The 24,436-nt window shown below is 39.7% G+C and overlaps 1 protein-coding gene across 4 annotated transcripts in view; it reads left to right on the top strand.

Annotated features, from left to right (window-relative positions):
* The window catches only part of trim33 (tripartite motif containing 33), a 182,514-nt gene that overhangs the window by 143,041 nt on the left and 15,037 nt on the right, over nt 1–24,436 (top strand). For 2 of the 4 annotated variants that reach the window (XM_078546786.1, XM_078546789.1), the window contains exons 12-17: nt 4,950–5,097; nt 7,727–7,802; nt 12,958–13,165; nt 14,849–15,201; nt 18,177–18,300; nt 24,198–24,272. In XM_078546786.1, the coding sequence (XP_078402912.1) occupies nt 4,950–5,097; nt 7,727–7,802; nt 12,958–13,165; nt 14,849–15,201; nt 18,177–18,300; nt 24,198–24,272 (984 nt within the window). The remainder of the gene's footprint in view (nt 1–4,949; nt 5,098–7,726; nt 7,803–12,957; nt 13,166–14,848; nt 15,202–18,176; nt 18,301–24,197; nt 24,273–24,436) is intronic. The other 2 variants (XM_078546787.1, XM_078546790.1) reach the window with 1 other exon arrangement.

The following is a 24,436-nucleotide window of genomic DNA, read 5'->3' as shown; positions in this document are numbered from 1 at the left end:
GGGCCCAGATGGACTTCATCCTAGGGCCTTAAAAGAGGTGGCTAGTGAGGTAGTAGAATTCTAGAAAGGTTCCATTAGACTGGAAAGTAGCAAATATTACCCCTCCATTCAAGGGAGGAAGGCAGGAAATTGTAGGCCAGTTAGCTTGGCATCTGTGATGGGGAAGGTCATCAGAGTCGATCATTGAGGAGGTTGGCTTGACACTTAGAAAAACTCAAGGTAATCGGAAAATAAAAGCACATGATGTCAGGCGTAACATATTGGCCTGGATAAAAGATTGACTGGCTGGCAGAAAGCAGAGAGTATGCATTAATGGGCCTTTGTCTGATTAGCAGGATGTGACAAGTGGAGACCCGCTGGGGCCTCAACTTTTTACAATTTACATAATTGACTTAGATGAGGGGGGCAAAGGTATGATAGTGTTACAACCGGTCCCCGGACGAGATTCCCCAATTTGTCATGGTCCTGCATGAGATACCCCAAATTGTTATGCTCCCAGGTGAGGAGGGTTGAACTGGCTCCCCTTCTTTATTCAGCTTCCTTGGTCGCAACATGGTTAATTTAAAAGGATCCCTTCCCTCATGGATACCTTTTCCCAGCCCAAATGAATTTATGTTTTAGAAGGAGCCAATTTAACCAAGCTTGAGTTAAGGAAAGAGAGAGTTTATTAGTTATTACAAACCTGACAAAAATAATAAAAATGCAACACATGTACACAGATTAGAAATAAGAAATTGAGTCCAAAAATACAAGTATGTTCATATAATTTAAAATATATATATGTATCGGTCTTTGGCTTGTCCATGAGGAGTAGATGGTGAAACGTTGCGACCGTTAAGTTGGGTGATTCTGGTAGAGATCACTTTGACATTTGAGCACTCCAACAGAGAGACACTTTTTTTAACCTGCAAACTACAGGGATGCCTAGTTGATTTTCAGCTTTTTTTTTAAAAATATACTTTATTCATAAAATATCTGGAAGAACATTCCAAACCATTTCAAAATCACCATCATATAAGTACAATCAGATTCAACTTTTACACATGTATCACAAGGTGCATCAATACAATCAATGAATATTACAATCATTTCAATATGGTCAATGCAGACAATCAGACAATGGTATTGGAGTTATCAACATACATCATGTTGCACTCTGATGTGCTTCAATACAATTATAATACAATTAGTATTCAATGCATACATTCATTTTGAGCTGCACAGCCCGAGGGGCTCTCAACAGTTCCCAGCCCCTCGGTGTACTGTGGCAGAAAGGTCTTAGACAGCGACCTTTCCCCTTTGCGCCTTTGCGGCGGCTGCCCCAAGCTTTAGTGCGTCCCTCAGCACGAAGTCCTGGACTTTGGAATGTGCCAGTCTGCAACACTCGGTCGGGGACAACTCTTTGCGCTGGAAGACCAACAAGTTTCTTCAGCTGTGATCTTCACAGCACACATTAGCATTACCAGAACTAGTGCGCACAGACCAGCTTTGCAGCTGGCTTTTTAACCTTTTCTTGTGTATTCCTGGAAGAGACAAGCAACAAACATGTCTTACACCTAGAATCTGCTTTCTTTCAACGCATCATGTTCACATTCTGAGATATGACTCAACAGGGGATGGTTTCTGCTGAGATGGTAATCAGCCTCCATTGTCTCTGCAACCACAAGAGATTAAAGTTCAGGTTTTTTTACATTATATCTCTTCTTTTGAAGTGTCTCTGTCTAAAGTAGGCCTTGACACCTTTTTAGGTGCGACATTCCATGCTCTCTGGACTAGTTGGTCAAGTGTAATCCATAAAGGAATTTTCCAGCAAGTGGTTACTCCACATACTCAGCCAGTTCTTGCTTGCAGGTATTTAATAAAAACACAGGTCTTATCTAAAAAATTCAATACGCCCGTAAGTAATTTGGGGCTGTGATCCGCTGTCGTGACAGTAGCTAAATTTGCAAACGACACAAAGATAGGTAGGAAAATATATTGTGAAGGGGACATAATGAGGTTTCAGATTGCTATAGATAGGTTGAGCGGGCAAAAATCTGGCAGATGGAGTATTATGTGGGAAAGCATGAAGTTGTTCCCTTTGGCAGGAAGAATAAAAAAGCAGAGTATTACTTAAGTGGAGAACGACTGCAGAATTCCGAGGTGCAGAGGGATCTAGGTGCATGAGTCATAAAAAGTTAGTGTGCAGGTACAGCATATAATCAAAAAGGCTAATGGAATCATCCTTTATTAGGAGAGGAATTGAACATAAAAGTAAGGTTGTTATGCGTCAGTTATATAGGGCATTGGTGAGACCGCATCTCGAATACTGTGTGCAGTTTTGGTCTCCTTATTTAACCAAGGATGTAAATGTGTTGGCAGTTCAGAGGAGGTTTACTAGACTGATACCTGGAATGAGCAGGTTGTCTTATGAGGATGGCTTGGACAGGCTGGGCTGGTTTCCACTGGAGTTTAGAAGAGTAAGGGATACTTGATTGAAGTATATAAGATTCTGAATGGTCTTAACAAGGTGGACATGGAAAGGATTTTTCCTGTTGTGGGTGAGTCCAAAACTAGGCGGCATTATTTTAAAATTAGGCGTCTCCCTTATAGGACGGAGGGGAGGAGAATTTTTTTTCTCTCGGAGGGTTGAGAGACTTTGCAACTCTGTCTCAGAAGATGGTGGAAGCAGGGCCACTAAACGTTTTTAAGGCAGAAGTAGATTCTTGTTAGGCAAGGCATTCAAAGGTTATTGGAGGTAGATCGGAATGTGGAATTCAAACGCAAACAGATCAGCCAAGATCTTATTGAATAGTGGACAGGCTCGAGGGGCTGAATGGCCTACTTCTCCTATTTCATATGTGCGTATGTTCATTTGTCAACTGCAAGTGATGATGAGCTGCTTTCCCTCCCTCTCCCGCCTCTGACCCTTAGAATGCAACAAACAATAAATTTACTTATTTGTCAGAGCACAATGCTGGAAACACCATAAGTGTTATAGCAATGTATAATTCAGTTCTAGTTACCAATTTGATTGTGTTTTTATATTTGCAGTATGGGAGAAGGGGGCACTGACGGCCTAGATATTTTCGACGTGGAAGCATAGGTTTTAGCTCATTTGCCTTCAGACCTTCAAGGCCCCCAAATGTTGAATACTGGCAAGTTGATGTCTGCTTTGAAAATGTGGTCAGAGTGGAGTCCTAATCAAATGTCACCTGGAAACTCTTTTCGAGTTACCAACAGTCACAGATTGCAACTTCTTTCGAGTACAATCACAGTTCTTGGTTTTCCTGGAGTGGGACATGAACCCACAACCCTCTGATTCAAAGGCGAGGGTGCTATGAACTGAGCCACAGCTGACACATGCTGTACAGTTTGGGTGTTGCTGGAACTTGCCAATTGCTGCCTTGATCTGCTTGATCCTATGGCCCATTGTTTACATTATTTCTGAAACATTTTTAAAATTATAAAAATGAATCTTTGAAGTTATGAAGCCTACTTGTATAATAAAGATATAGTTGATGGTTTAAATTCTGAAGCTGAATATGTAATAAAATAAACTTCCAGCACTGTATGCCTTTTAAGTAGACCACTGATGGTAACCAGACGATTGAGTGTTGGTAGTTATTTGAATTGTAAACCTGTTAGCCTGAGATGTGACAATTTCAGGACAGCCTATTGAGGGGCAGCACTCCCTGTTAACAATCTCTCAATCCAGTGACATTGTGATCTTGCACATGAGCAATCAAAATTCAAAATATCTGCCTCCAGGTTACCTCTGATTAACAGTTACAGCAAGATAATCTGCATGGATGTAGCAATCTCCCTGGATTAATTTGAGGAGCTATTGGCATGAAGTAAATGTTTTCCTGGGTGCACTGAAATCTTTATTTTTAGCCAGGAATAATTATATCTATATTAAAAACAGTAATTGTGCATTGTTGCATACATAAATGTACAGTACAATAACAGGCAATTTGGCTCAATTTAATGCAGGGCTAGATAGATTCTTGATTAACAAGGGATGAAAGGTTATCGGGGTAGGCAGGAATGTGGGTTTGAGTTTACATTCAGATCAGCCATGATCTTTTTGAATGGCTCAGGGGGCGACTGGCCTACTCCTGCTCCTAATTCATCTGCTTGTGTGTCTGCTTCACATGAGCCTCCTCTGACCTGACTTCATCTACCCTGTCAGCATGAGCTTCTGTTCTTTTTGCCCCTCATGTATTTGTATCTTTTTCCACCAACCCCCCTCAAAACCAATCTGTCCTATTTGCCTCAGCTGTTCATTGTGGTTTCACATTCTTAAGTTCAAGAGGTTACCCCTGAATTCCCTATTGGATCTATTAGTGACTATATTATGTTTATGCCCTCTAGTTTTGGACTCCCCTGCAAGTGGGAACCTTTTCTCTATATGTACCCTATCAAACAATTTCAGTGTCATAAATACCTCTATTAGGTCACTTCTTCACCTTCTGGTTGGAGAAAAGAGTCTCAATCTGTTCAGCCTTTCCTGATGAGTACACCCTTTCACTCTGCTGTCATCCATGTGATTCCTTGTTGCACCTACTCAATTCCCTCTTTCTGTTTTATAATGTAGAGACCAGAAATATGTGCTCCAAAGTATATTTTTTAACTGGATTTGATAACTCCTGCATGTCATTTTCACTTGAGTTCTGATCTAACTCTTATCAAATTTATGCTTATATGCTAAACATTGGAATCCAGCTGTAGAATATCCATTACTCTTAGTGGATATCATGCTGTCATCTGCCAAGTTTAATTCAGTCTCAATTGGAAGAGGTGTTACACAAACTCATTGTGTTAAAGCAAAAAAAAAACATTTTCGTCTAGTTAGTCCTCAGTCCTTCTGTAAGGCAACACCTAGAACAATATGCAGCTCAATTTGAACTGTGTTCCAAAAGAGTTGTTCCTTCGCTTATTTTCTTTGATGTTAATTCTGTTTGCAGCTGGATGATGCTGGATCGAGTACATTAGATAATTTGTTGAGCAGATTTATCTCGGACAGTCACCACCACCCGCCACCACTGCCACCACCATCCTCCTCCAGTTCAAACCCGTCCCCTGGACCCTCAGCACCGTCCCCTGGACCAGCAAGTAAGCATTCAGTGTTGCAAATAACCATACAAATATATTGATATGAAAGAAAGCTAGATTCTTATAAATTTTGCCTATGAAGTGCAATTTATAATTAATCTATTAAATATTTTTATATCACTAATTTTGTGCTCCTCTACTAACTACTACTCACGGAACTTCTGCATGTAATGGAATGTACTGCCTGAAAAGGTGGTGGAAGTAAATTCAGTAGTCTCTTCCAAGTGAATTGTGTATATATAATTATATATGTTAACTCTACCATGGACATGATGGGCCAAATGGCTGTCCGGTTTTATTCTATGATTCTGTAAGATCCAGAACACCTGATTATGATCCCAGGAGTAATATCTATTTCTGAGGAACAACTGAATCTGTTAAGTCTGCATTGTTAAAAGCTGAAAGGCTGCAATAATTCAGGCATTTGGTGTATAATGCTGGCTTTTTTTGGATGAAGCTGTGCTGAGATATAAAATCAGGCATTCTGTTGATATATTTGTAGGACATTGCACTTATTGTGCCTTTGGCCTGTTTGTGGAAAAGGGTGTCAAAAAGACACAATTTCATACTACTTGTATGTTGCTACCCCACAGTGTAATTACAAAGAGAATCACAAAGGGATTGCATTTTTCAGAAATATGTGGCACAGCTAATTTCCTGAAAGCAGTGTTTCATTTTTGTTTAAGTGACATATTGTGATAATTCAAAATTATTGTAATCTATTTAATTTACTTGAAATTTTTACTCTATTTTAAAACCGATTGAGGTATATATCTTTCTAGTTGCTAAAAACCTTTATAGAAGATATTCATACAAAATTCTATTGGTGGGGTTTCATTATATATTCATAACATTTGGATGCCTGTATTCAAAAGCTGTCCATCAGAACTAGTTTTGTTGACAATCTTCTGCTGCAGGAGGCAGTTACACTGTTAACTGGCCCATCAGCAGCCAGCTTCTCACGTGGCTGACAAAGAAGGGCTGTAATTAATCCCATACCTTCCCTTCAAAATCCGCCCACATCAATTAACTCTTTTGAACAAGTAAAAGCAGTATCATGAAAATTCTTGGTGTCTCAAGGCTGGGGACAGATTAGAACATTCAATAGGTAACTGCCATGCTCCACGAGAACACAACTGTTCAAGTTCTCAATACTGTCTCCTGTGACCCAAAAAAGCCTTTGCAGTCACAATTTATGAAGCCTGTTTGAGGTTACTTGACTCTTAAAACATTCCCCTTTGCAAAGTCTACACAGGATAACTCTATTCTGATGTAAAAACAAAAAACTACTGCAGATGCTGGAAATCCAAAACAAAAACAGAATTACCTGGAAAAACTCAGCAGGTCTGGCAGCATCAGCGGAGAAGAAAAGAGTTGACGTTTCGAGTTCTCATGACCCTTCAGCAGAACTCAGTTCTGCTGAAGATGTCATGAGGACTCGAAACGTCAACTCTATTCTGATGTGTTCACCTCCTGTGTGTCAGGAATTAATAAATTACATCTTGGTACATAATGCTGATTCGTTTCATTCAACCCTTAAAATGGGAACTTGCAAATCCCTCAAACATGGAAAAGAAATACGATAACCTGAGCATTAAGTTTATATTGCAGCATTTCTACCCCTACCTCCAAGGTGGGTTAGTCTTTTCGTGAATGCATTATATAAGTCTTCCTTGGAAAGCAATATCTACTCTTTGGGCTAGTTACAGATTGCTGCATGATATAACTTCAGCTCAGCCACGTGGAGTTGGTTAGATGTTATTATCAAGCACTGGTAACTTGTTTCAAAACTGATGCTTTATGGAATTTTAAAATTGCTGTGCTGAAGTTATCTTTGCCCTTAACGTTTTGCTTAATGAGATGAATCATTCAGTTCCACACTTGCAATCTTTACTTCCTAGTGTGGCATGGCAGTGTTGTCTTTCACTGTCATCCACAATTTATACTCCGTTAAATGTTTTGATTCAAAAGTTATTTCTTCTACCCAGCACTTTGTGTGTCTAAAAGCACAGTTTAAGCAGTGGATGTTGAAAAGGTCAGCTGTCATGAGCTGTACATAGTGGGCCACGGAATAACCACAGCCTTTTATACTTTAGGGCAACTACTTGTTTGGAAAGTGAAGTAGACTGCACCAGTTACTAGGTTATAGGTGTTAAGATTAAATCCTGTTCAAGGACAACATGTGACATTTGGCTCAGTTTCAAATTAATGGCACTGATGCTTTAACATTTTTATCTACTGTAACATATGTCTTCAACAAATTTATTTTTAAGCACGCTTTCATAGGATTTTTGTAATTCTAGAGAATTTTTCTGCCATTTCTTGGACCTACAGGGATAGTTATGAAATTATCATCAAGACATGTCCCTGTAGTTTGTGGTAGAACTCTCAAAGTTTGTACTCAACAGCAGAACCAAGATGGAAGGATTCAGAGTTGAAGTTCACATTTGGCTAACATGATACACCATAGCCATAATCTAATGCCACTGTCATTCAATCAGACTTAAAGCCTTCGTGGGGGTGGTGGTGGTGGTATAACTCCCTGATTCCACACTGGCTGTGCATACAGCACATTGTAGATTCAATCGATTAACATAGGCAACAACATCTAATAATATCTTTTTTTCAGTTGCAGCTTTAGCAATGGCGAACTCCCACACTCCAGTTAGACCCTCAAGTACCTCTAGTACCGGTAGCAGAGGCAGGTAAGTGCTTTAAAGGTTTAAAACTTGCCAAAGCTTATTTAGGCAGGAGCTATACTGACTTCCAATCTGCGGTACAGCAATTTTTGAGTGTGACAAGGAAGCTGCAGTGTAACTCTGGAGTCTGATCATTTTATCATATTGTCTTGCATTGTTTGGGATTAGCACAAAGTGTACTGTAGCTCCAGGTTTCCACAAAGCAACTTGCAAAAAATTTCCAGAAGTGTACTGGATCTCCTGCGAAACGTTTGAATTTTATTTTGGAATTCCTTTCATGTTATGAGGACGTAAATGTTGCTGTCCTTGTGCTCAAACAATTAAAAATTAACAATCCAGGAGCAGAACTCTGCAAGCCTAATGTTCTTTTCTTGTTGATCTGTGTATGATTAGTGGTAAGGTGCAACAACTTGTGCTGTACAGACATTGGTATCTATAGTATAACAGCAGGCTAGAAAATTGTTCAAATCTAGTACTGTACAATACAATTTTCTTGGTTCTGGCCAAGATTCCCGTTATCCGAGCAACACTGCTTCAAAGCTCCAACTTTTCCTCTTCCTAGGGGTACAAGTAAGTTTTTTAGATTTTCCCAAGAGCTACTTTTTGGTTTTCAGGAGCTCTTTTTTTCTCTCTAGCTCCTTTATTAGGTAATGCAGTCACATAGTAACATTGCCTTCTGTATTTGTGTTGATTTTTTTAAGGTTTCCTTCTTTAAATGGATACAAATACCAAAGTGTGTATGTGTGTGTAAGAGAGGGAGATATATTATATCTTTTAACCTAGAATCTATGATTAAGATGCTTTTTTAAATTTATTATAAATAAATTTCCTGTACTTCATTTCCAAAATGAACATTTTACCCATTTGCAATTGCACAAACTTGTCAATGCATAAAAAAATTAGGTCAGAGTCCAACTTTGTCTTCACACTCTGTTTTGGCATTGCCCTGAAGGGGATCATTCCACAATTGTTAGACTTTACGACAACACCGGGAAACAGTAAACAAAACCTTTTAACATATGTTTTTGTTTATAAAGTGTGATCCTTAAATTAGGTAGAAATGAAAAGAAATTAAGCAAGTTAGTCAGTGAAAGCGTTGGGGGGTGGGGGGTTAGTGTGGGCAGTGGACATCAAAAGCTCAACTTACTGGGGCATTGCTCCCACAGATAAGCTCTCCAGTTAATTATGGGTATTTATTAATTATTTACAAAAAAAATGAAAATAACTCCTCACCCTAGAAACTCAAGTGAAGGGGAAAATAGAAGATCAACTTTAAGCTAAGGTGAGGTTAAAGTCGCCAAAATTCTTTAATATATCTACATAAAATAAAAGTGGGTGATGTTGTGACACAGCAATTGGTAAAGGCTGAGTTGTTTAAATCCCAGAGGGAAACTTGAATAACTGTTGTAACCTATTTTTCAATTGTTATGTTTGAGATGCAGCTCTGAATTCTGTAATAAAACTACCAAGCCTGAAGAGGTTTTTATTTACAAAACTAAATTAAACATTTATTAATTTAACAAATTTAAACATGTCTACAAATTACTACCATAATAACTTTTAAACAAATCCCCAAATTAATCGCTCCCAGGTAAATCTTCACCAAGGCAACAATAACCCATAGACTTTAAACAGACATCCGGCAAAGCACATTGGACCGTACAAATTCAAAATGAGGTTCCTTTGCAGACACAGTTCTCTGCTTGCATGCAAGATCTAACCAGCCTGCCTCTGACCCAGATGCACAAATTCGTTTCTGTTTATACCTAGCTTTCCCTTTGAATGTAAATTTTCCATTGTATTACTAGGTTTTTTAATTTTACCTCTCCTAACAATAATCCTTTCATTCCACCAGTTTTATTAGTAATATAAGCACATTGCTTGGTGTCTCCTAGCTAGGTGCAAGATTTCACCCATTCTTTTGAATGGTTTATTCAACAAATGCAAATGTACTCTTTACCACCTATCCCTTATGTTTATCTAATTAATCTCTCAAAATTACTATACATCAAAGCACCCAGACTAGCTGGCTTTAATCCAGTTAACACACAGACACACACCTTACTACAAGTCCAATTTAAAAATAATTTTCAGTAACATTATAGACATTAATCTCTCATGACAATGGAAAGAGAGGGGTTTAGGCAGAGGAGGAAAGAACAGGATTGACCATGAGTGGTTACAGCAGCCTGAGAGAGATGTGAAAGAGCCGCCGCCGTCTGACATGCAACTGCCCCCTCAATGATGACAGTTCGGCAAACCACACCAATCCGCAAGCAGGAGAGGTGGCCCGACTGCAGATAAGAGACAAAAATGCAGCCTAACACTCATCCTCTATCCACCACAATTGGATAATCTGGATCTATCTGGTTTACTGCTTGTGTTTCAATAGGGCATTTGTGGCTTTACTTTTTGATACTGATGTGATGCTTCAGCCCCCTTTTTGTGCTGCAGGGAGACTTGGTGGTCCTGATGGTCAGGGTCTACCCCCCCCACCCCTGCCGCCACTCCGGTGCTTGGCACATGCTGCCACTCACTTTCCGGCTGCTGCTCCAATCACAGGCTGTTTTCTTCTATGTTTGCTGTTGATGGGCTCACTAGTGAGTTGCAATTTAGCTTATTAGCAGCAAGTGTGGCAGAGGAATAGCCTGTGATTGGCGGTGCAGCTCCTCGCAGATTCTGTCACTTCCATGTGCAGGGGTGATTTTTCTCTCATTGGTTGCCCCTGATATCAAATTTCCCCAAGCTTTTTGGGGCTTTCAAGTGAGAATTTGCCTGCCGCCCCTGTGTATTTTGAACCCTGCCTCTTCCTCTTTCAACCTGGACTGGAGCTAATAAAGTGGGGATATTCTGGGGACTTCTTCAAAAATCAGTCTGTGCTTAAAAAAAATTGGGAAAGTTATTAAAACACCATTTGATCTGCCACTTCTACTTTTAAGACGTTTTGTAGATTTCCACTAAGATTGATCAAATTTCCCTTGCCCTTGAGATGCATACTTTCATAAATGGGTTCTCAGCTGTAAAAATTCAACATGGTTGACTCCATCTGTAAAGTGCCTGCTCAGTTAGCTCACATTCTGCTATTTCAAATAAAAATGATCTTGTATCTATTTGAAGCTGGAGTCACCAGGCTGTCCCAAAGCACTTTACAAGCAAAGAAATGCTTTTTGAAGTTCAGTTACTGTTTTAGTACAAACGTGGCAAGCAATTTATAAATTTATTTGATCTCTGGGCGTGGACAACAGTATTTAAGATTTGCCCTGAGTTGCACTGGGACGATGACAACATGTTATCTTTATTACTACAGCCCTTCTGATGGTGCTTCCACAATGGTATTGGGTGGGAAATTCAAGGATATTGAATCAGCTTCGAAGGAATGGTGATTATGTTCAAGCGAGGATGGTGTTTCTTTAGAACAGAACATGCATATGATGGGGTGGATTGTGGAATCTGATCTTTCAAACCGACTGCCATGTTGCTCCACACTACAGTCACTAGATATAATTGCATTGACATGCTTTATGTTTGTTGATGTGCAATATGAATGTTTTTTCTTGATCACAATTGGGAAGGTTGAAGAGAAATAACATTTTTTGTTGGGATGGTAATATGAATATGAACTTGTTCATCTGCTATATCAAAGAATGCGACTTCCTTCCGTAGCAAGCCAATCTTAGCCAAATAGCTGAATAAAATTGCTATTGGGTTTTGTGGATAATTCTCAGTAGTTCAGGATAATTTGAAGGCATCTGGCCCTGAGGGCTAAAAGGGTCAAAGGGCTCATCTCCCTAAGTAAAGGGTGCCAATCATATAAATAAAGGGTGTCTACCCTTGATAAGCACTTGATAACCTTTTACAATAGGCAAATGTTGAAACAGCGTCAGCTGAATCATGACTAATTTGATCATTGAGCACTCGCAGCTAATTAAGGTAGAGTAACCAGGAAAGGGTAGTGTAAATAAAGGGAACCCATTAGATTTTTAGATTCGCTTGAGCGACTCTCAGCCATCTGAGCAAAGGGAGCTTGATTGTCCCCTTACTGTAACAATATTTAAAGTTTAGAATCTCTACTAGAAATTTTTTTTTATCTTTCCCTTATGAACTGTTAATGTTACGATTGATGATTGACTGTAATTTGCGTGTTTGTTTCTTTAATAAACCTCTATGTAGTTTAGAACTTATATATGTGTCATGGTCTCCTGTATCACAAATTCGTGAACCACATCTCTCATGCACTCTTGGTGAAGAGATACATTACTGAGAAGAGACCCCGGACCCCAACAATATCCGGGACATTATAATCTGCTGGAACTTGCTAAAAAAGATTCTGGAGGATGATAGCAAACAAAGGTTTGTCCCATTCTTTTGGGGAGAGTTAGACCAGACCTTCAGCCCCATTCAGATTTGACTACCTTGAGCTTAAGTTGAGAGTCAACATCTGAGAAGTAGGGCTGATCCGGATAGTCCCAAAGGATTATAATTCACCACATTAGACTACTGCAAACAAACATATTTTTTGGAAAGGTAGAATTGGTATTTTTCTTGTGTTTTGTGCTCCAGGTAGGAATATTAAGCTGGGGAATGAAATATTTTCCATTTTGTGTACCCAGTGTGTTCATAGAGTGCACCTAGGTCTCATTTCAAACAAATGTTGCAGAGTAAAGCTGCCCCTGCTCAGTCTCAATATTGTGCCTCAGCCTAACCTCTCAAAGCATTCCCTGTTGTCTATTTCCCACACCAACTAACTATTGACTTGGCTAACATTGCTAATTTCACATGATGCTAATATTTTTTTTAGGGGTGGGGGCATGCAGAATAGTATTTTGTTGTGTTTCTTTCAAGTTTGATGTAGAGTGACCAAACTCTTCCATGTAGCGGCATCACAGACAGCAGACATATGATGTTCATGGATTCACTTGAGGCAGGGTAATTTATTACTTCCTGACATTGTAATTTGGATCCGATCAGGGCAGGGAAATTTGGCTTGAACCATCCGGTTTGAGTTTAATGAAAGTCAATTTAAATATAGTTCAAGAGCTCAGTGACAGTCATTGCCAAGCATTTTGTGTTTAAAAGTATGAAATCTCATAAACCTGTGAATTTACATTTGTGTGTGGTTAAAGTGAGCCTGAGCATACTGATTGTAAATGTTCCTTTACAGTTGCAGCTCCTCTGGCAAAGCTCAAGGTACAGAGAGGGGGATCTCAGTCTTCCGACCAGATCAAATCAAAGTGAAGCAAGAGCCGGGCACAGAGGATGATGTGTGCAGTTTCTCTGGTGCTTCTGTAAAACATGAGCATTTGGAAGATGGTCGGAGAAGTGCTTGCATGGTAAACCTGAAGTACTTGTGGTTTAATCAAAGAAATCAGGTGCATTTTCAATGGTAGTTCCTTTGCTTGGATGAGAAATTAATTTGAGCCACAATTTAAAATATGTATCTTTAATACTGCTTAATTAATGCATTCTAGTCACATGTCAGCAATGTTTGTAACCATTAAAGTAGCACAGAAACTGATTTTCAGTTTAAGAATTTCTCTAATTTTATATAGTATCTTATAAAGGAAAGTTGATCTATAAAACTTCTGTTGGCAGAATTTGATGCTGTTCCTATCGGTAAAGACTGAGCATCCTTGGTACTTTCAGATAGGTGGTGGCATATATTTCATTGCAGTACTAGCAGGCGACTAATAGAGGATTGTGTTACTCAGAAGTAAACTGAATGAAGTATAGGGTTGTTGAGTTCTGTGATAGTGTCACTGTAAATTGATACTTTTGGCTCCAAGTGTATTGGAGCTGTTGGATTCATTTGAATTATACCTCAATTACCGGGATGCCTTCTCAGACTCGGTTCCCCTCTTAAGTGCCATTTACACTACACATACATGTATTACAGATGTGAATGCTGCATATATATCATTAGTACATTATTGGGACACTTTTTGTTAAGAACATTTTATTACTCTCCTTCCTGCTATGATTTGGTTGCAAATTGGCAACACACGTGCAACCAGTAAGTCGTCTGTTCTGAAAAGTACAGCTGAATGGGAACAGTGAAAAGGAATCTAAATGAGGAGTGTATTATAAGAGTGGTACAATTAGACAGGTTCAAATGATATGGACGAGCTGCTCAGGTGTTCCTTCCATCATTTGAAATTTAATCTGAACTCCACTGAATCCGTTACACCCATGTAACATACCCCTTGGCCTATGTTCTGTATAGTACAGGACTGTACTTTCAGGATTGATTTCATTCAGATTGCTTTTCACATTGAGTTCTCAGTTTCCTAAGCACAAAAATGAATATTTTATCAGAGTCCTTTTTGTTTACATGAAAGTTGTGCACAAAAGATAGAAATTCCCACAGAAACAGAGATGGGTTCAAAGTGAAGCTAACTGAAGTGTAACTTTGAGCTTTGGGTGTTGATGACTTACTGTGCTTTTACAGTGCTAGTTCTGGTACAATCATCCTTTTTCTGTAAAGGTAAAACAAATTAAAGGAGGTTATCAGAATTTAGATATTCAGCGTAAAATTGAGACACTCACACTACAGTAATTCACACTACAGTATATTTCAGTTTCTGAAGAGAGAGCATTTTAATAATCTGAATATTTTTGGAGCTGTGTAGGATAGAAGAATAAAGCCTGCAGTTTTGAAAGCAACTGTGAAATTTCAGATTTTGCCATGATACCAAGGAGACGTTGCAATGTTTTTCAGCACTTTTTGAAATCTAAAGTACAATTTTTGCACCAGAGTATTTTCCATGTGAGGACTTCTGGCGGGAGGTGGGAAACAGACCAGGTGTTTCCCTGCAAGGAGAAAGGGGAATTGCAAGTCACCTGAGACAGGCTCAGTCTTCTCAGTGGCCATCTTGAAGTGATTGAAGCAGACGCCTGGGAGCAGCTTCACTTCCTACGTGCTTGGACAAGGAATAGTGTGTGGGCTGCTGAGACACTAACTTGGGCATTGGGGTACAAGAGGAATTAAATTTCATAATGTTTGCTTGAAACATTGATTCCTGAATAATCCACATACTAACCTCCTCCAAATTTAGATGAGCAGTCCTGAAAGCAGCTTGACGCCACCTCTTTCCAACAACTTGCACTCTGAGAGCGAGACTGATATAGAGGGTCTTCGGCAAGTCGAAAACCATGTGAAGATGGAAACTTCCGATAAGACAGGAAGTTGCAGGCAGTTGAGTCATACCGTTAATGGAAAGTCCCCAATCCGTAACTTTGCACATCGCTCGCCTCGAGTTGGAGGGGACAACAGCAATAACAAGGATGAAGACCCCAATGAGGACTGGTGCGCTGTGTGTCAGAACGGAGGAGATCTACTGTGTTGTGATAAGTGTCCAAAGGTTTTCCACCTAGCATGTCATGTACCTACACTTCTCAACTTTCCCAGGTAAGTCTGTCCTATCCTTAACATTGGATTAGTAACAGCAAGTTTAGGATTTATTTTTTCTGAAAGGCACGGTGAGCAGCAATGAGTTATCATGTGGAAGTAAGGGAATTTGCTGTTCTGCCTGTCTTTCATTATACCTTTTCAATATTTGAATTCATGCCAAATTAAACTATAGCTGATACAATGGATTTTACTCCATTGTACACTGTTCTAAATTTAGCTGCATGATGCATGGATCTGTAATCAATGTCAGTGCTTCATGCTGCATATAAACCTCCCAAATAAATAAATGGTGTTGGATGCACATAACTGGATATCTAAATGTCATGCCAGTGACCTGTGTCATAAAATGTATTAGCAGGTTTATTGAATACGATTTCCTTTTCTCCTTAAACAGGAGCACTAATTAAGTACCAGCACCCTGAGGAAGCATACTTCAGCTTATGCTCCCTCAGTGTGATTGATTTGAGCCATCTCAACCAAAACCCTGTCAGTCCTCAATGCATTGACATAGAACATTGAGTTCGGTTCCTGTATCTGGAAACGCCATGTAATGTATCATGATACAGGAAAGCTGGCACTTTTCAAATTCTGATTAAAAAAAAAAAGTAACCTTTATTACTCGAGACAACATTCAAGACAACCCCAGGTCATAATCAGGTGATGTATGTTTCTATATCATAACCTAAGAAATAGGAGCAGGAGTAGGCCATTTGGCCCCTCAAGCCTGCCCCGTCATTCAATAAGATACTGGCTGATCTGCCCCAGGCCTCAACTCCTCATTTCATGCCAGCTCCTCATAGCCCCCAACTCCCTGACATTTCAAAAATCTACCTACCTCTTTAAATACTTTCAATGATCTCCCCAACTCTCTGGGGAGAGTTCCAGACATTCACTACCCTCTGAGAGAAGAAATTCCTTCACTTCTCAGTTTTAAATGAGTGTCCCCTTATTCTGTAACTACGTCCCCTAGTTCGAGATTCCTCGACTAGCAGAAACATCTTCTCATCCTGTCAAGCCCCCTCAGAATCTTGTACGTTTCAATAAGGTCACCCCTCATTCTTCTAAACTCTAAATGAATAAAGATCTAACCTGTTTAGCCGTTCTTGATAAGTCAACCCCTTCATCCCAGGAATCAGCTAGTGAATCTCTTTTGAACTGCCTCCAATGCCAGTATCTCCTTTCTTAAAAACGGGGCCAAAACTGTACACAATGCTCCAGGTGCGGCTTCACCATCACCCTGTACAGTTGTCATAAGACTTCCCTATTTTTAAACTCCAATCCCCTAGCAATACAGGCCAAAATTCCATTTGCCTCCTTAATTACTTGCTACATCTGCATGCTAACTTTTTGTGTTTCATGCACAAGAACACCCAGTGCTGCACTTTTTTGGAGTCTGTCTCCATTTAAATAATAGCCTGCCTTTTGATTCTTCCTATCAAAGTGCATGACCTCACACTTTCCTACATTAAACTCCATCTGCCAAGTTTTTGCCCACTCACTCAACCGATCTATACCCCCTTGCAGATTCCTTATGTCCATATCACAACATGCCTTCCCACCTATTTTTGTGTTGTCAGCAAATTTGGATGCATTACATTCTGCCCCCCCTCCAAGTCATTAATATAGATAGTAAATAATTGAGGGCCTGGGACTGATCGATGTGGCACTCTACTAGTTACATCTTTCCAACCTGAAAAAGACCCATTAATCCCGACTCTTTCTTCTGTTAACCAATCCTCAATCCATGCTAATTTGGTCAACTCTGCTAACATATAAAATCAGTACAGAAACAGACCGCCATGCACTTGGCATAGGTTTGACAGCATCGTGATGAGGAAATTAGAATGTGGACACAGTTGTGATGTGCACAAACATTACACATTTCTATTGTTCAAAAGGCAGTTGGAGAAGTAATAGCAAAATCAAAATAAGTAGAAGTATAAAGAAAAGGCAAGTTCAAATGTGGACCAAAAGTGAGAAGTGAAGCAAAATGAGAAACCTAAAGAAAAAGCAGGAGGAAGATAAAATATAGAAATGAAAAATGTGTAGAGAACTGTCAGAAAAAACAAAACCAAAACTATATAGGGCTAAAAATTGGAGGTAGATAAAATGAAGTTTCTGAATTACTCAGCCCTGCACAGTAAAGTACTCCTAATCGGAAACTCAACTGGACTGGCTATATAAATACTGTGGCTACAAGAGCAAGTCAAGGGCTTAGGAATCCTGCGGCAACTAACTCGCCTGACTCCCCAAAACCTGTCCACTATCTACAAGGCACAAGTTAGGAGTATGATGGAATATTTTCCACTTGCCTGGATGAGTGCAGCTGCAATAACACTCAAGCTTTACACCATCCAGGACAAAACAGTCTGCTTTATTGGCACCCCATCCACAAACATTCATTCCTTCCACCACCGAAGAACAGTGGCAGCAGTGTACCACCTACAAGATGCACTGCAGGAACTCACCAAGGCTCCTTAGACAGCATCTTCCAAGCCCATGACCGCTACCATCTAGAAGGACAAGGACAGCAGGCAAATGGGGACACCACCACCTCCACGTCCTTCCCTACCTCCCCTCCCCCCGCCGCCGCCAAGCCACTCACCACCCTGACTTGGAAATGTATCTACGTTCCTTCACTGCAACTGGGTCAAAATCCTGGAATTCCCTCCCTAACAACTCTGTGGGTGTACCTACACCACATGCACTGCAGTGATTCAAGAAGGCAGCTCACCATCACCCACCTCAAGGACAATTAGGGATGGGCAATAAATGCTGGCCAAACCAGTGACCCGCTCATCCCATGAATGAATAAAAATATACTTTTGAACCTGTGGTTAATTCGGCTGTTTAGTGAAGGTGGCAGATATTAGTGATATCTATTACAGCTATTGATGTGCACACTTTCCAGTTTACCAAGAATATTTAATGATTAAAACTATTTTGACCCCCTCTTTTTGTGCCTACTTAAGTGGGGAGTGGATCTGCACATTTTGCCGGGACCTGTCCAAACCAGAAGTAGAGTATGACTGTGACAATCTGCATCATATAAAGAAGGGAAAAACTGGACCAAGCCTGGCCCCAGTCGACCAAAGGGTAAGCTCCATTTATTTATGAATAAAAGTTTACTCTATATAAAGAAAAATTAGAGCTGTTTCTCATTTCTCCTTTATTCCAATGGTTTATGTTGTAGCAGTATGATGATGGTAAGAATGAATAGAAGTAATGGGATTAATTATGATTGTTCATTTAGAGTTTTATCAAATCTCTGACAAAGTTTTATGTGAAATATTTCTAGTTATAAATCACAGGAATCTTAAGTGGAATATACAACTGGATAAGAATTGAAAGCAAAGCAAAAAGTACTTAGGATGTATTGTCTGTCAGTGGGGGAGGGGGCAGTTCTTTTGGGGAGTGCGTTGGGAGTTGGTACTTGGACCCTGTTGCTTGTAGTCTACATCAGACCCTAATATGGAAAACAAATATCTTTTTCAAAGCTCTGGCTGTTAAATTAGAGGGGGTAGTGGAGACAGATGAACATATGAATTAGGAGCAGGAGTTGGCCACTCTGCCCCTCGAACCTGCTCCACCATTCAATAAGATCATGGCTGATCTGAATGTAACCTCAACCCCACATTCCTACCTACCCCTGATAACCTTTCACCCGCTTGTTAATCAAGAATCTATCTGGCTCTGCCTTAAAAAAATATTCAAAGACTCTGCTTTCACCGCCTTCTTAAGGAAGGGAGTTCCAAAGGCGCTCAACGCTCAGAGAAGAAATTTCTCCTCATCTCTGTCTTAAATGAGCAATCCCTTATTTTTTAAACAGTGACCCCCACCTCGTTCTAGATTCTTCCACAAGAGGAAACATCCTCTCCACATCCGTCCTGTCAAGACCCATCAGGACCTTAAAGGTTTCGATCAAATCTCCTCTTACTCTTCTAAACTCCATTGGATACAAGCCTAACCTGTCCAGCCTTTCCTCATAGGACAGCCTGCCGATTCCTGGTATTATTCTAGTAAACCTTCTCTGACTTGCTAACACATTCACATCTTCCTTTAAATAAGGAGACCAGTTCTATACACAATACTCCAAATGTGGACTCACCAATGCCCTGTACAACTGAAGCCTTACCTCCCTACTTTTGTAATCAATTCCCCTCACAATAAATGATAACATTCTATTAGCTTTCCTAATTACCTGCTGTACCTGCATAGTAACCTTTTGTGATTCATGCACCCAGATCCCTCTGAATCTGAGCTCTGCAATCTTTCACCATTTAGATAATTAGCTTTTTTATTCTTTCTGCCAAAATAAACGATTTCACATTTGCCCACATTATACTCCGTTTGCCAGATCTTTGCCCATTCACTTAACCTATGTCACTTTGTAGCCTCCTTATGTCGTCTTCACAATTTACTTTCCTACCTATCTTTGTGTCATCAGCAAATTTAGCCACCATTCCCTCGGTCCCTTCAGCCAAGTCCATTTATATAAATTGTAAAAAGTTCAGGCCCCAGCACTGATCCCTGTGGCACACCACTCGTTACATCTTGCCAACTTGAAAAAGACCCATTTATGCCAACTCTCTGCTTCCTGTTAGCCAGCCAATCTTCTATCCATGCCAATATGTTACCCCCTACATGATAAGCTTTTATTTTCTGCAATAACCTTTGATGTGGCATTTTATCAAATGCCTTCTGGAAATCTAAGTGCAGTGCATCCACCAGTTCCCCTTTATCCACAGCACATGTGACTCCTTCAAAGAACTCCAGTAAATTGGTTAAACATGATTTTCCCTTTGACAAAACCATGTTGACTCTGCCTGATTGCCTTGAATTTTTTGAAGTGCCCTGCGATAACATCTTTAATAGTAGCTTCTAACATTTTCCCTATGACAGATGTTAGGCTAACTGGCCTATAGTTTCCTGCTTTCTGTCTCCCTTTTGAGTAAAGGAGTTATATTTGCTAATTTCCAATCTAATAGAACCTTCCCTGAATCTGGGGTATTTTGGAAAATTAAAACTAGTGCATCAGCTGTCACACTAGCCACTTCTTTTAAGACCTTAGGGTGAAGTCCTTCTGGACCTGGGGATTTGTCAGCCCGTAGCCCCAACAATTTTCTCAATACCACTTCCCTGGTTATTGTAATTTTCTCCAGTTCCTTCCTTCCCCTTCCGTTTCCTGATTTATGGCTATTTTTGGGATGCTACTTGTGTCCTCTAGTGAAGATTGAAGCAAAATACTTGTTTAATTCATCCATCACCTTTCTACTTTCCATTATCAATTCCCCAGATGCACACTTTATAGGACCAACACTCAGTTTGTTAACTTTTCTTATTTAAATATCTATAAAACTCTCACTATCTGTCTTTTATATTACTAGCTAGCTTCCTCCCATACTCTAATTTTTCCCTCCTTATTAATCTTTTAGTCATTCTTTGCTGTTACTTTATATTCTTTCTAATCTTCTGACCTGCCACCTGTCTTTGCATAATTATTTGCTTTGTCTTTAAGTTTGATACTTTATTTTAGTTAACCACGGATGGTGGACCCGCCCCTTGGAAATTTTCTTTCTCATTGTAATGTGTACATTCTGCAATATCCCTTTAAATGTCTGCCACTGAGCTTCTATTGACATATCCCTTAACCTCATTTGCCAGTTCACTTTAACTAGCTCTGCTTTCATGCCCTCACTTGTTTCTCCTTCAAAACAAATGTAAAATTCAATCATATTATCATCGCTGCTACCTAGCAGTGCCTTCACTAGAAGGTTATCAGTTAATCTTATCTTGTTGCTCAGTACCAGTTCTAATATAGCCTGCTCTCCGGTTGGCTCCTGAATATGCAGTTCTAAGATACTATGCCGAAAATATTCTATGAACTCATCGTCCAAGCTACGTTTGCCCAACTGATTTTTCCAGTTTATGTGTAAATTAAAATCCCCCATGATTGTTGCTGTACCTTTCCAACAAGCTCCCATTATCTCTTTTATACTTTGTCCTACTGTGTAGTTACAATTAGGAGGCCTGTACACCACTCCCACAAGTGACTTGTCTTCATCATTCCCCATCTCAACCCAAACCACTTCTACATCCTAGTTTCCTGAACTTAGGCCACCCCTCTCTAATATGCTAACACCATCATTAATTAACAGAACCACCCCTCCACCTTTTCCTAACTTCCTCTCCTTCCTAAATGTCACGTACCCTTCAATATTCAGGTCCCAATCTATGTCATCCTGTAGCCATGTCTCTGTAATGGCTGTCAGATCATATTTCTATTTGAGCTTTCAGTTCATCTGTTTTGTTTCGAATGCTACATGCGTTTTGATAGAGCCTTTAGCTTTGTCCTGTTATTTTTGTAGAGTCTAGCCTTATCTGCTGATTTACTCTTAAAATTGTTCTCTCTGTCCCTTTCTGTTGCAGTCTATCATTTCCCATATTAATACCTGTCTCTCTTGCCTTGCCTCTACTTTTTGGTTTACCACATCTCCCCAAATTTGATCCCTTGCCCCCGCTATTCACCTTAAAACCTTCCCTACTTTCCTAGTTAGGCGACTCGCAGGGACACCAGCCCCAGCAAGGTTCAGGTGTAGACCATCCCAACGGTACAGATCCCACTATCCCCAATACTAGTCCCATAAACCGGAACCCACTTCTCGCACACCAGTCTTTGAGGCATGCATTCATTTCTCTAATCTTATTTGTCCTATGCCAATTTGCACATGGCTCAGGTGGTAATCCAGAAATTATCACCTTTGAGGTTCTACTTCTTAATTTGGTGCCTAACTCATACTGATTATGTGGAGCTTCCTTCCTCACCCAGCCTATGTCGTTGGTACCTACAAGGTCCAAGACCACTGGATTCCCCCCCCCTCATCGCACCACCACCTCCGTTGCAAGTTCCCCTCCAACCAAGAGCAGATGTCCTGAACCCTGGCACCGGGCAGGCAGCAAAGCCATCTGGACACCCTCTCTTTGCTATAGAGAACCGAGATACTCCTAAAGCTTTGCAAAAGAATTTGAAGCACTTGCAAAATTAGGTGGTTGATCTTCAAGTAAAATTTATCAATGAGAACTATAGGCGGTGCACGTTGGTTGAAAAAAATAAACAGATAACAAATTGAATAGTATTATTACAGGCAGAGTCATGGAGTGAATGGGAGAAGAATGGGCTTATAATTTACAATGTCTGTATTTGTTTAGGGGACTGGTCAGAGCTGTAGAGTATAGATCTAGAAATTATGCTGAGACTTTACAAACATTGCTAATAACATGTCGAGGAACCCTTTTTCTAATATTACTGTGGGATACTTTAAAGCAGGCATGTGTGTGTATGTGTATGGTTGTGAGTGGGGCTATTTTAATTAAACTAGAGACAATTAGACTGTAAGGTTTAACTTGCCAACCCAAAAGAATTTAGGTGTAAAACGGGCATTTGAAATGGAAATGAGTAAGAGGGTGAGGTCTCAGCAGAGATGGTGTGAATGAAATTTGCATTTTTAGAGAAGTGGTGTTTGATTTTCAAAGGGACATGGAAAATGTTTACAACTGACAAGATGAATAAAGCGGGATTATTACGTTGATTTTTCCCAAAAGTGCTGACCATAATGAGAACATGAAAGATTTTTATATTCTGGGAAAAGTAACTTCTAAAGACAAGTTGAAACAATGGGATTTACAGATCAAAACAGAGAAATATATTTAAAGAAAGATAGAAGGCTTTGTGAAATCTTGAAAGGTGTCTGTGTGAAACAGACTTGGAGAAAAGCTTCTAGCTACCTTGAAGAAGTTTTGCTGTTCCAGTAACCAAAGTTGTGTTAAAAGCCTTTGGAAGTCCATTGTCCAGTGGATGCTTGTGGTAATGTTGCTGGATGACTTTATAAATATGGAATCTATTTGGACTGTTGCCTTAAAGGGGACGTGTAGTTGGTAGTCCGGTTAAGTAGAAATTTTGGGAACTGTTAGAACTGTGTAACTAATCTTGTGTGTCTTTTAAGTTTTTTCTTCTTTTTGTTAATAAATGTTTTAATTTAATCTTTAAAATCTCTAAAGGTGGTAATAGACCCAGTACTTATGACTTCAGTGCAGAAGCCTCCTTGTAATAAATACAAATTGCAAAATCGTTGTGATAGCGTGGCCAAGCTTCCCTTGTAGATTTGGTCAGCCTGGCAAATAACACCTGCTATATCGTGTACACATGAAACGCTGTGTTTAGTACTGGTTGCCATGTCGCAAAAAGCTTACAGATATTGATAGGGACAAAGAGAAATGCAACAAGGCTAAGTGTAATATGCAATGAGGAAAAGTTAGAGCAGTTGAAACCCCTTCTGCCCTGAAAGAAAATGCTTGAGGGACAACCTCTCGGTAGTATATCAAACTCTAAATAGCACAATAAGGTAAGCTGAATGGAATATCATTTTAAAGCATGTTATGAAAGTCAGACTAGGTCATTTAAGTTAATGGAAAGCAAATTAAAAATGGATATTGTAAGAATTAATTTGCTTGTAAATGTTTTGGAGTAATCTGCCATTTAGTTTGGAATAAAGATGTTAAAAAATGCTACAAGATGCTAACATTTCAAGTTGGGGTTCAAACCTGGGCCATGTAACTGCTTCTCATCCTGAACTTTTGTTCCATGCATATCTCCATACCCTATGACATGTTAGTTTGTTATGTGGGATTTGGAGTGAATCAAGGGATATGGGAATAGGGCGGGAAAGGAGTTGAGGTAGAAGATCATTCATGATCTTATTGAACAGCTGAGAAGGCTTGAGGGGCCAATTGACTTTTGCCAGCTCTTGTTTGTTCTTCTGGTTTTTGGATTTGAAATAGTTGGATATAACTAGTCAAATTTCTTGAATATTTCAAGAGCAAACTGAATGTCCTAAAATTCTATCTCAACCTGTTGCATGACATATAGACTAGTCTCAAACTCAGTTTTTCAGTTTTATTAACTGGTGTTTTGTTCACTTTGTTTTTTTTAATAGAAGTGTGAACGTCTCCTGTTATATCTATATTGTCATGAAATGAGCATCGCATTCCAAGAACCTGTTCCTTCCTCTGTAAGTGTCTCCTGTTTGGAGCTGTGTCCAGTTTCTGAAACGCTTTTATATTTTAAACCTTTAATACCTCATACACTAAAAGAGCTATTGCAACATGAATGCAATTTGAAAGCAGTTAGTGTGCGCCTCATGTGTCAGATCTGTTTTGTATGTGTGTTATAGTC

Source organism: Cetorhinus maximus, chromosome 8 (genome assembly GCF_964194155.1).
Source record: "Cetorhinus maximus chromosome 8, sCetMax3.hap1.1, whole genome shotgun sequence".
Lineage (NCBI taxonomy): Eukaryota > Metazoa > Chordata > Chondrichthyes > Lamniformes > Cetorhinidae > Cetorhinus > Cetorhinus maximus.
Note: the sequence above shows the minus strand (reverse complement) of the source record. Positions and strands in the feature narration are given on the sequence as shown.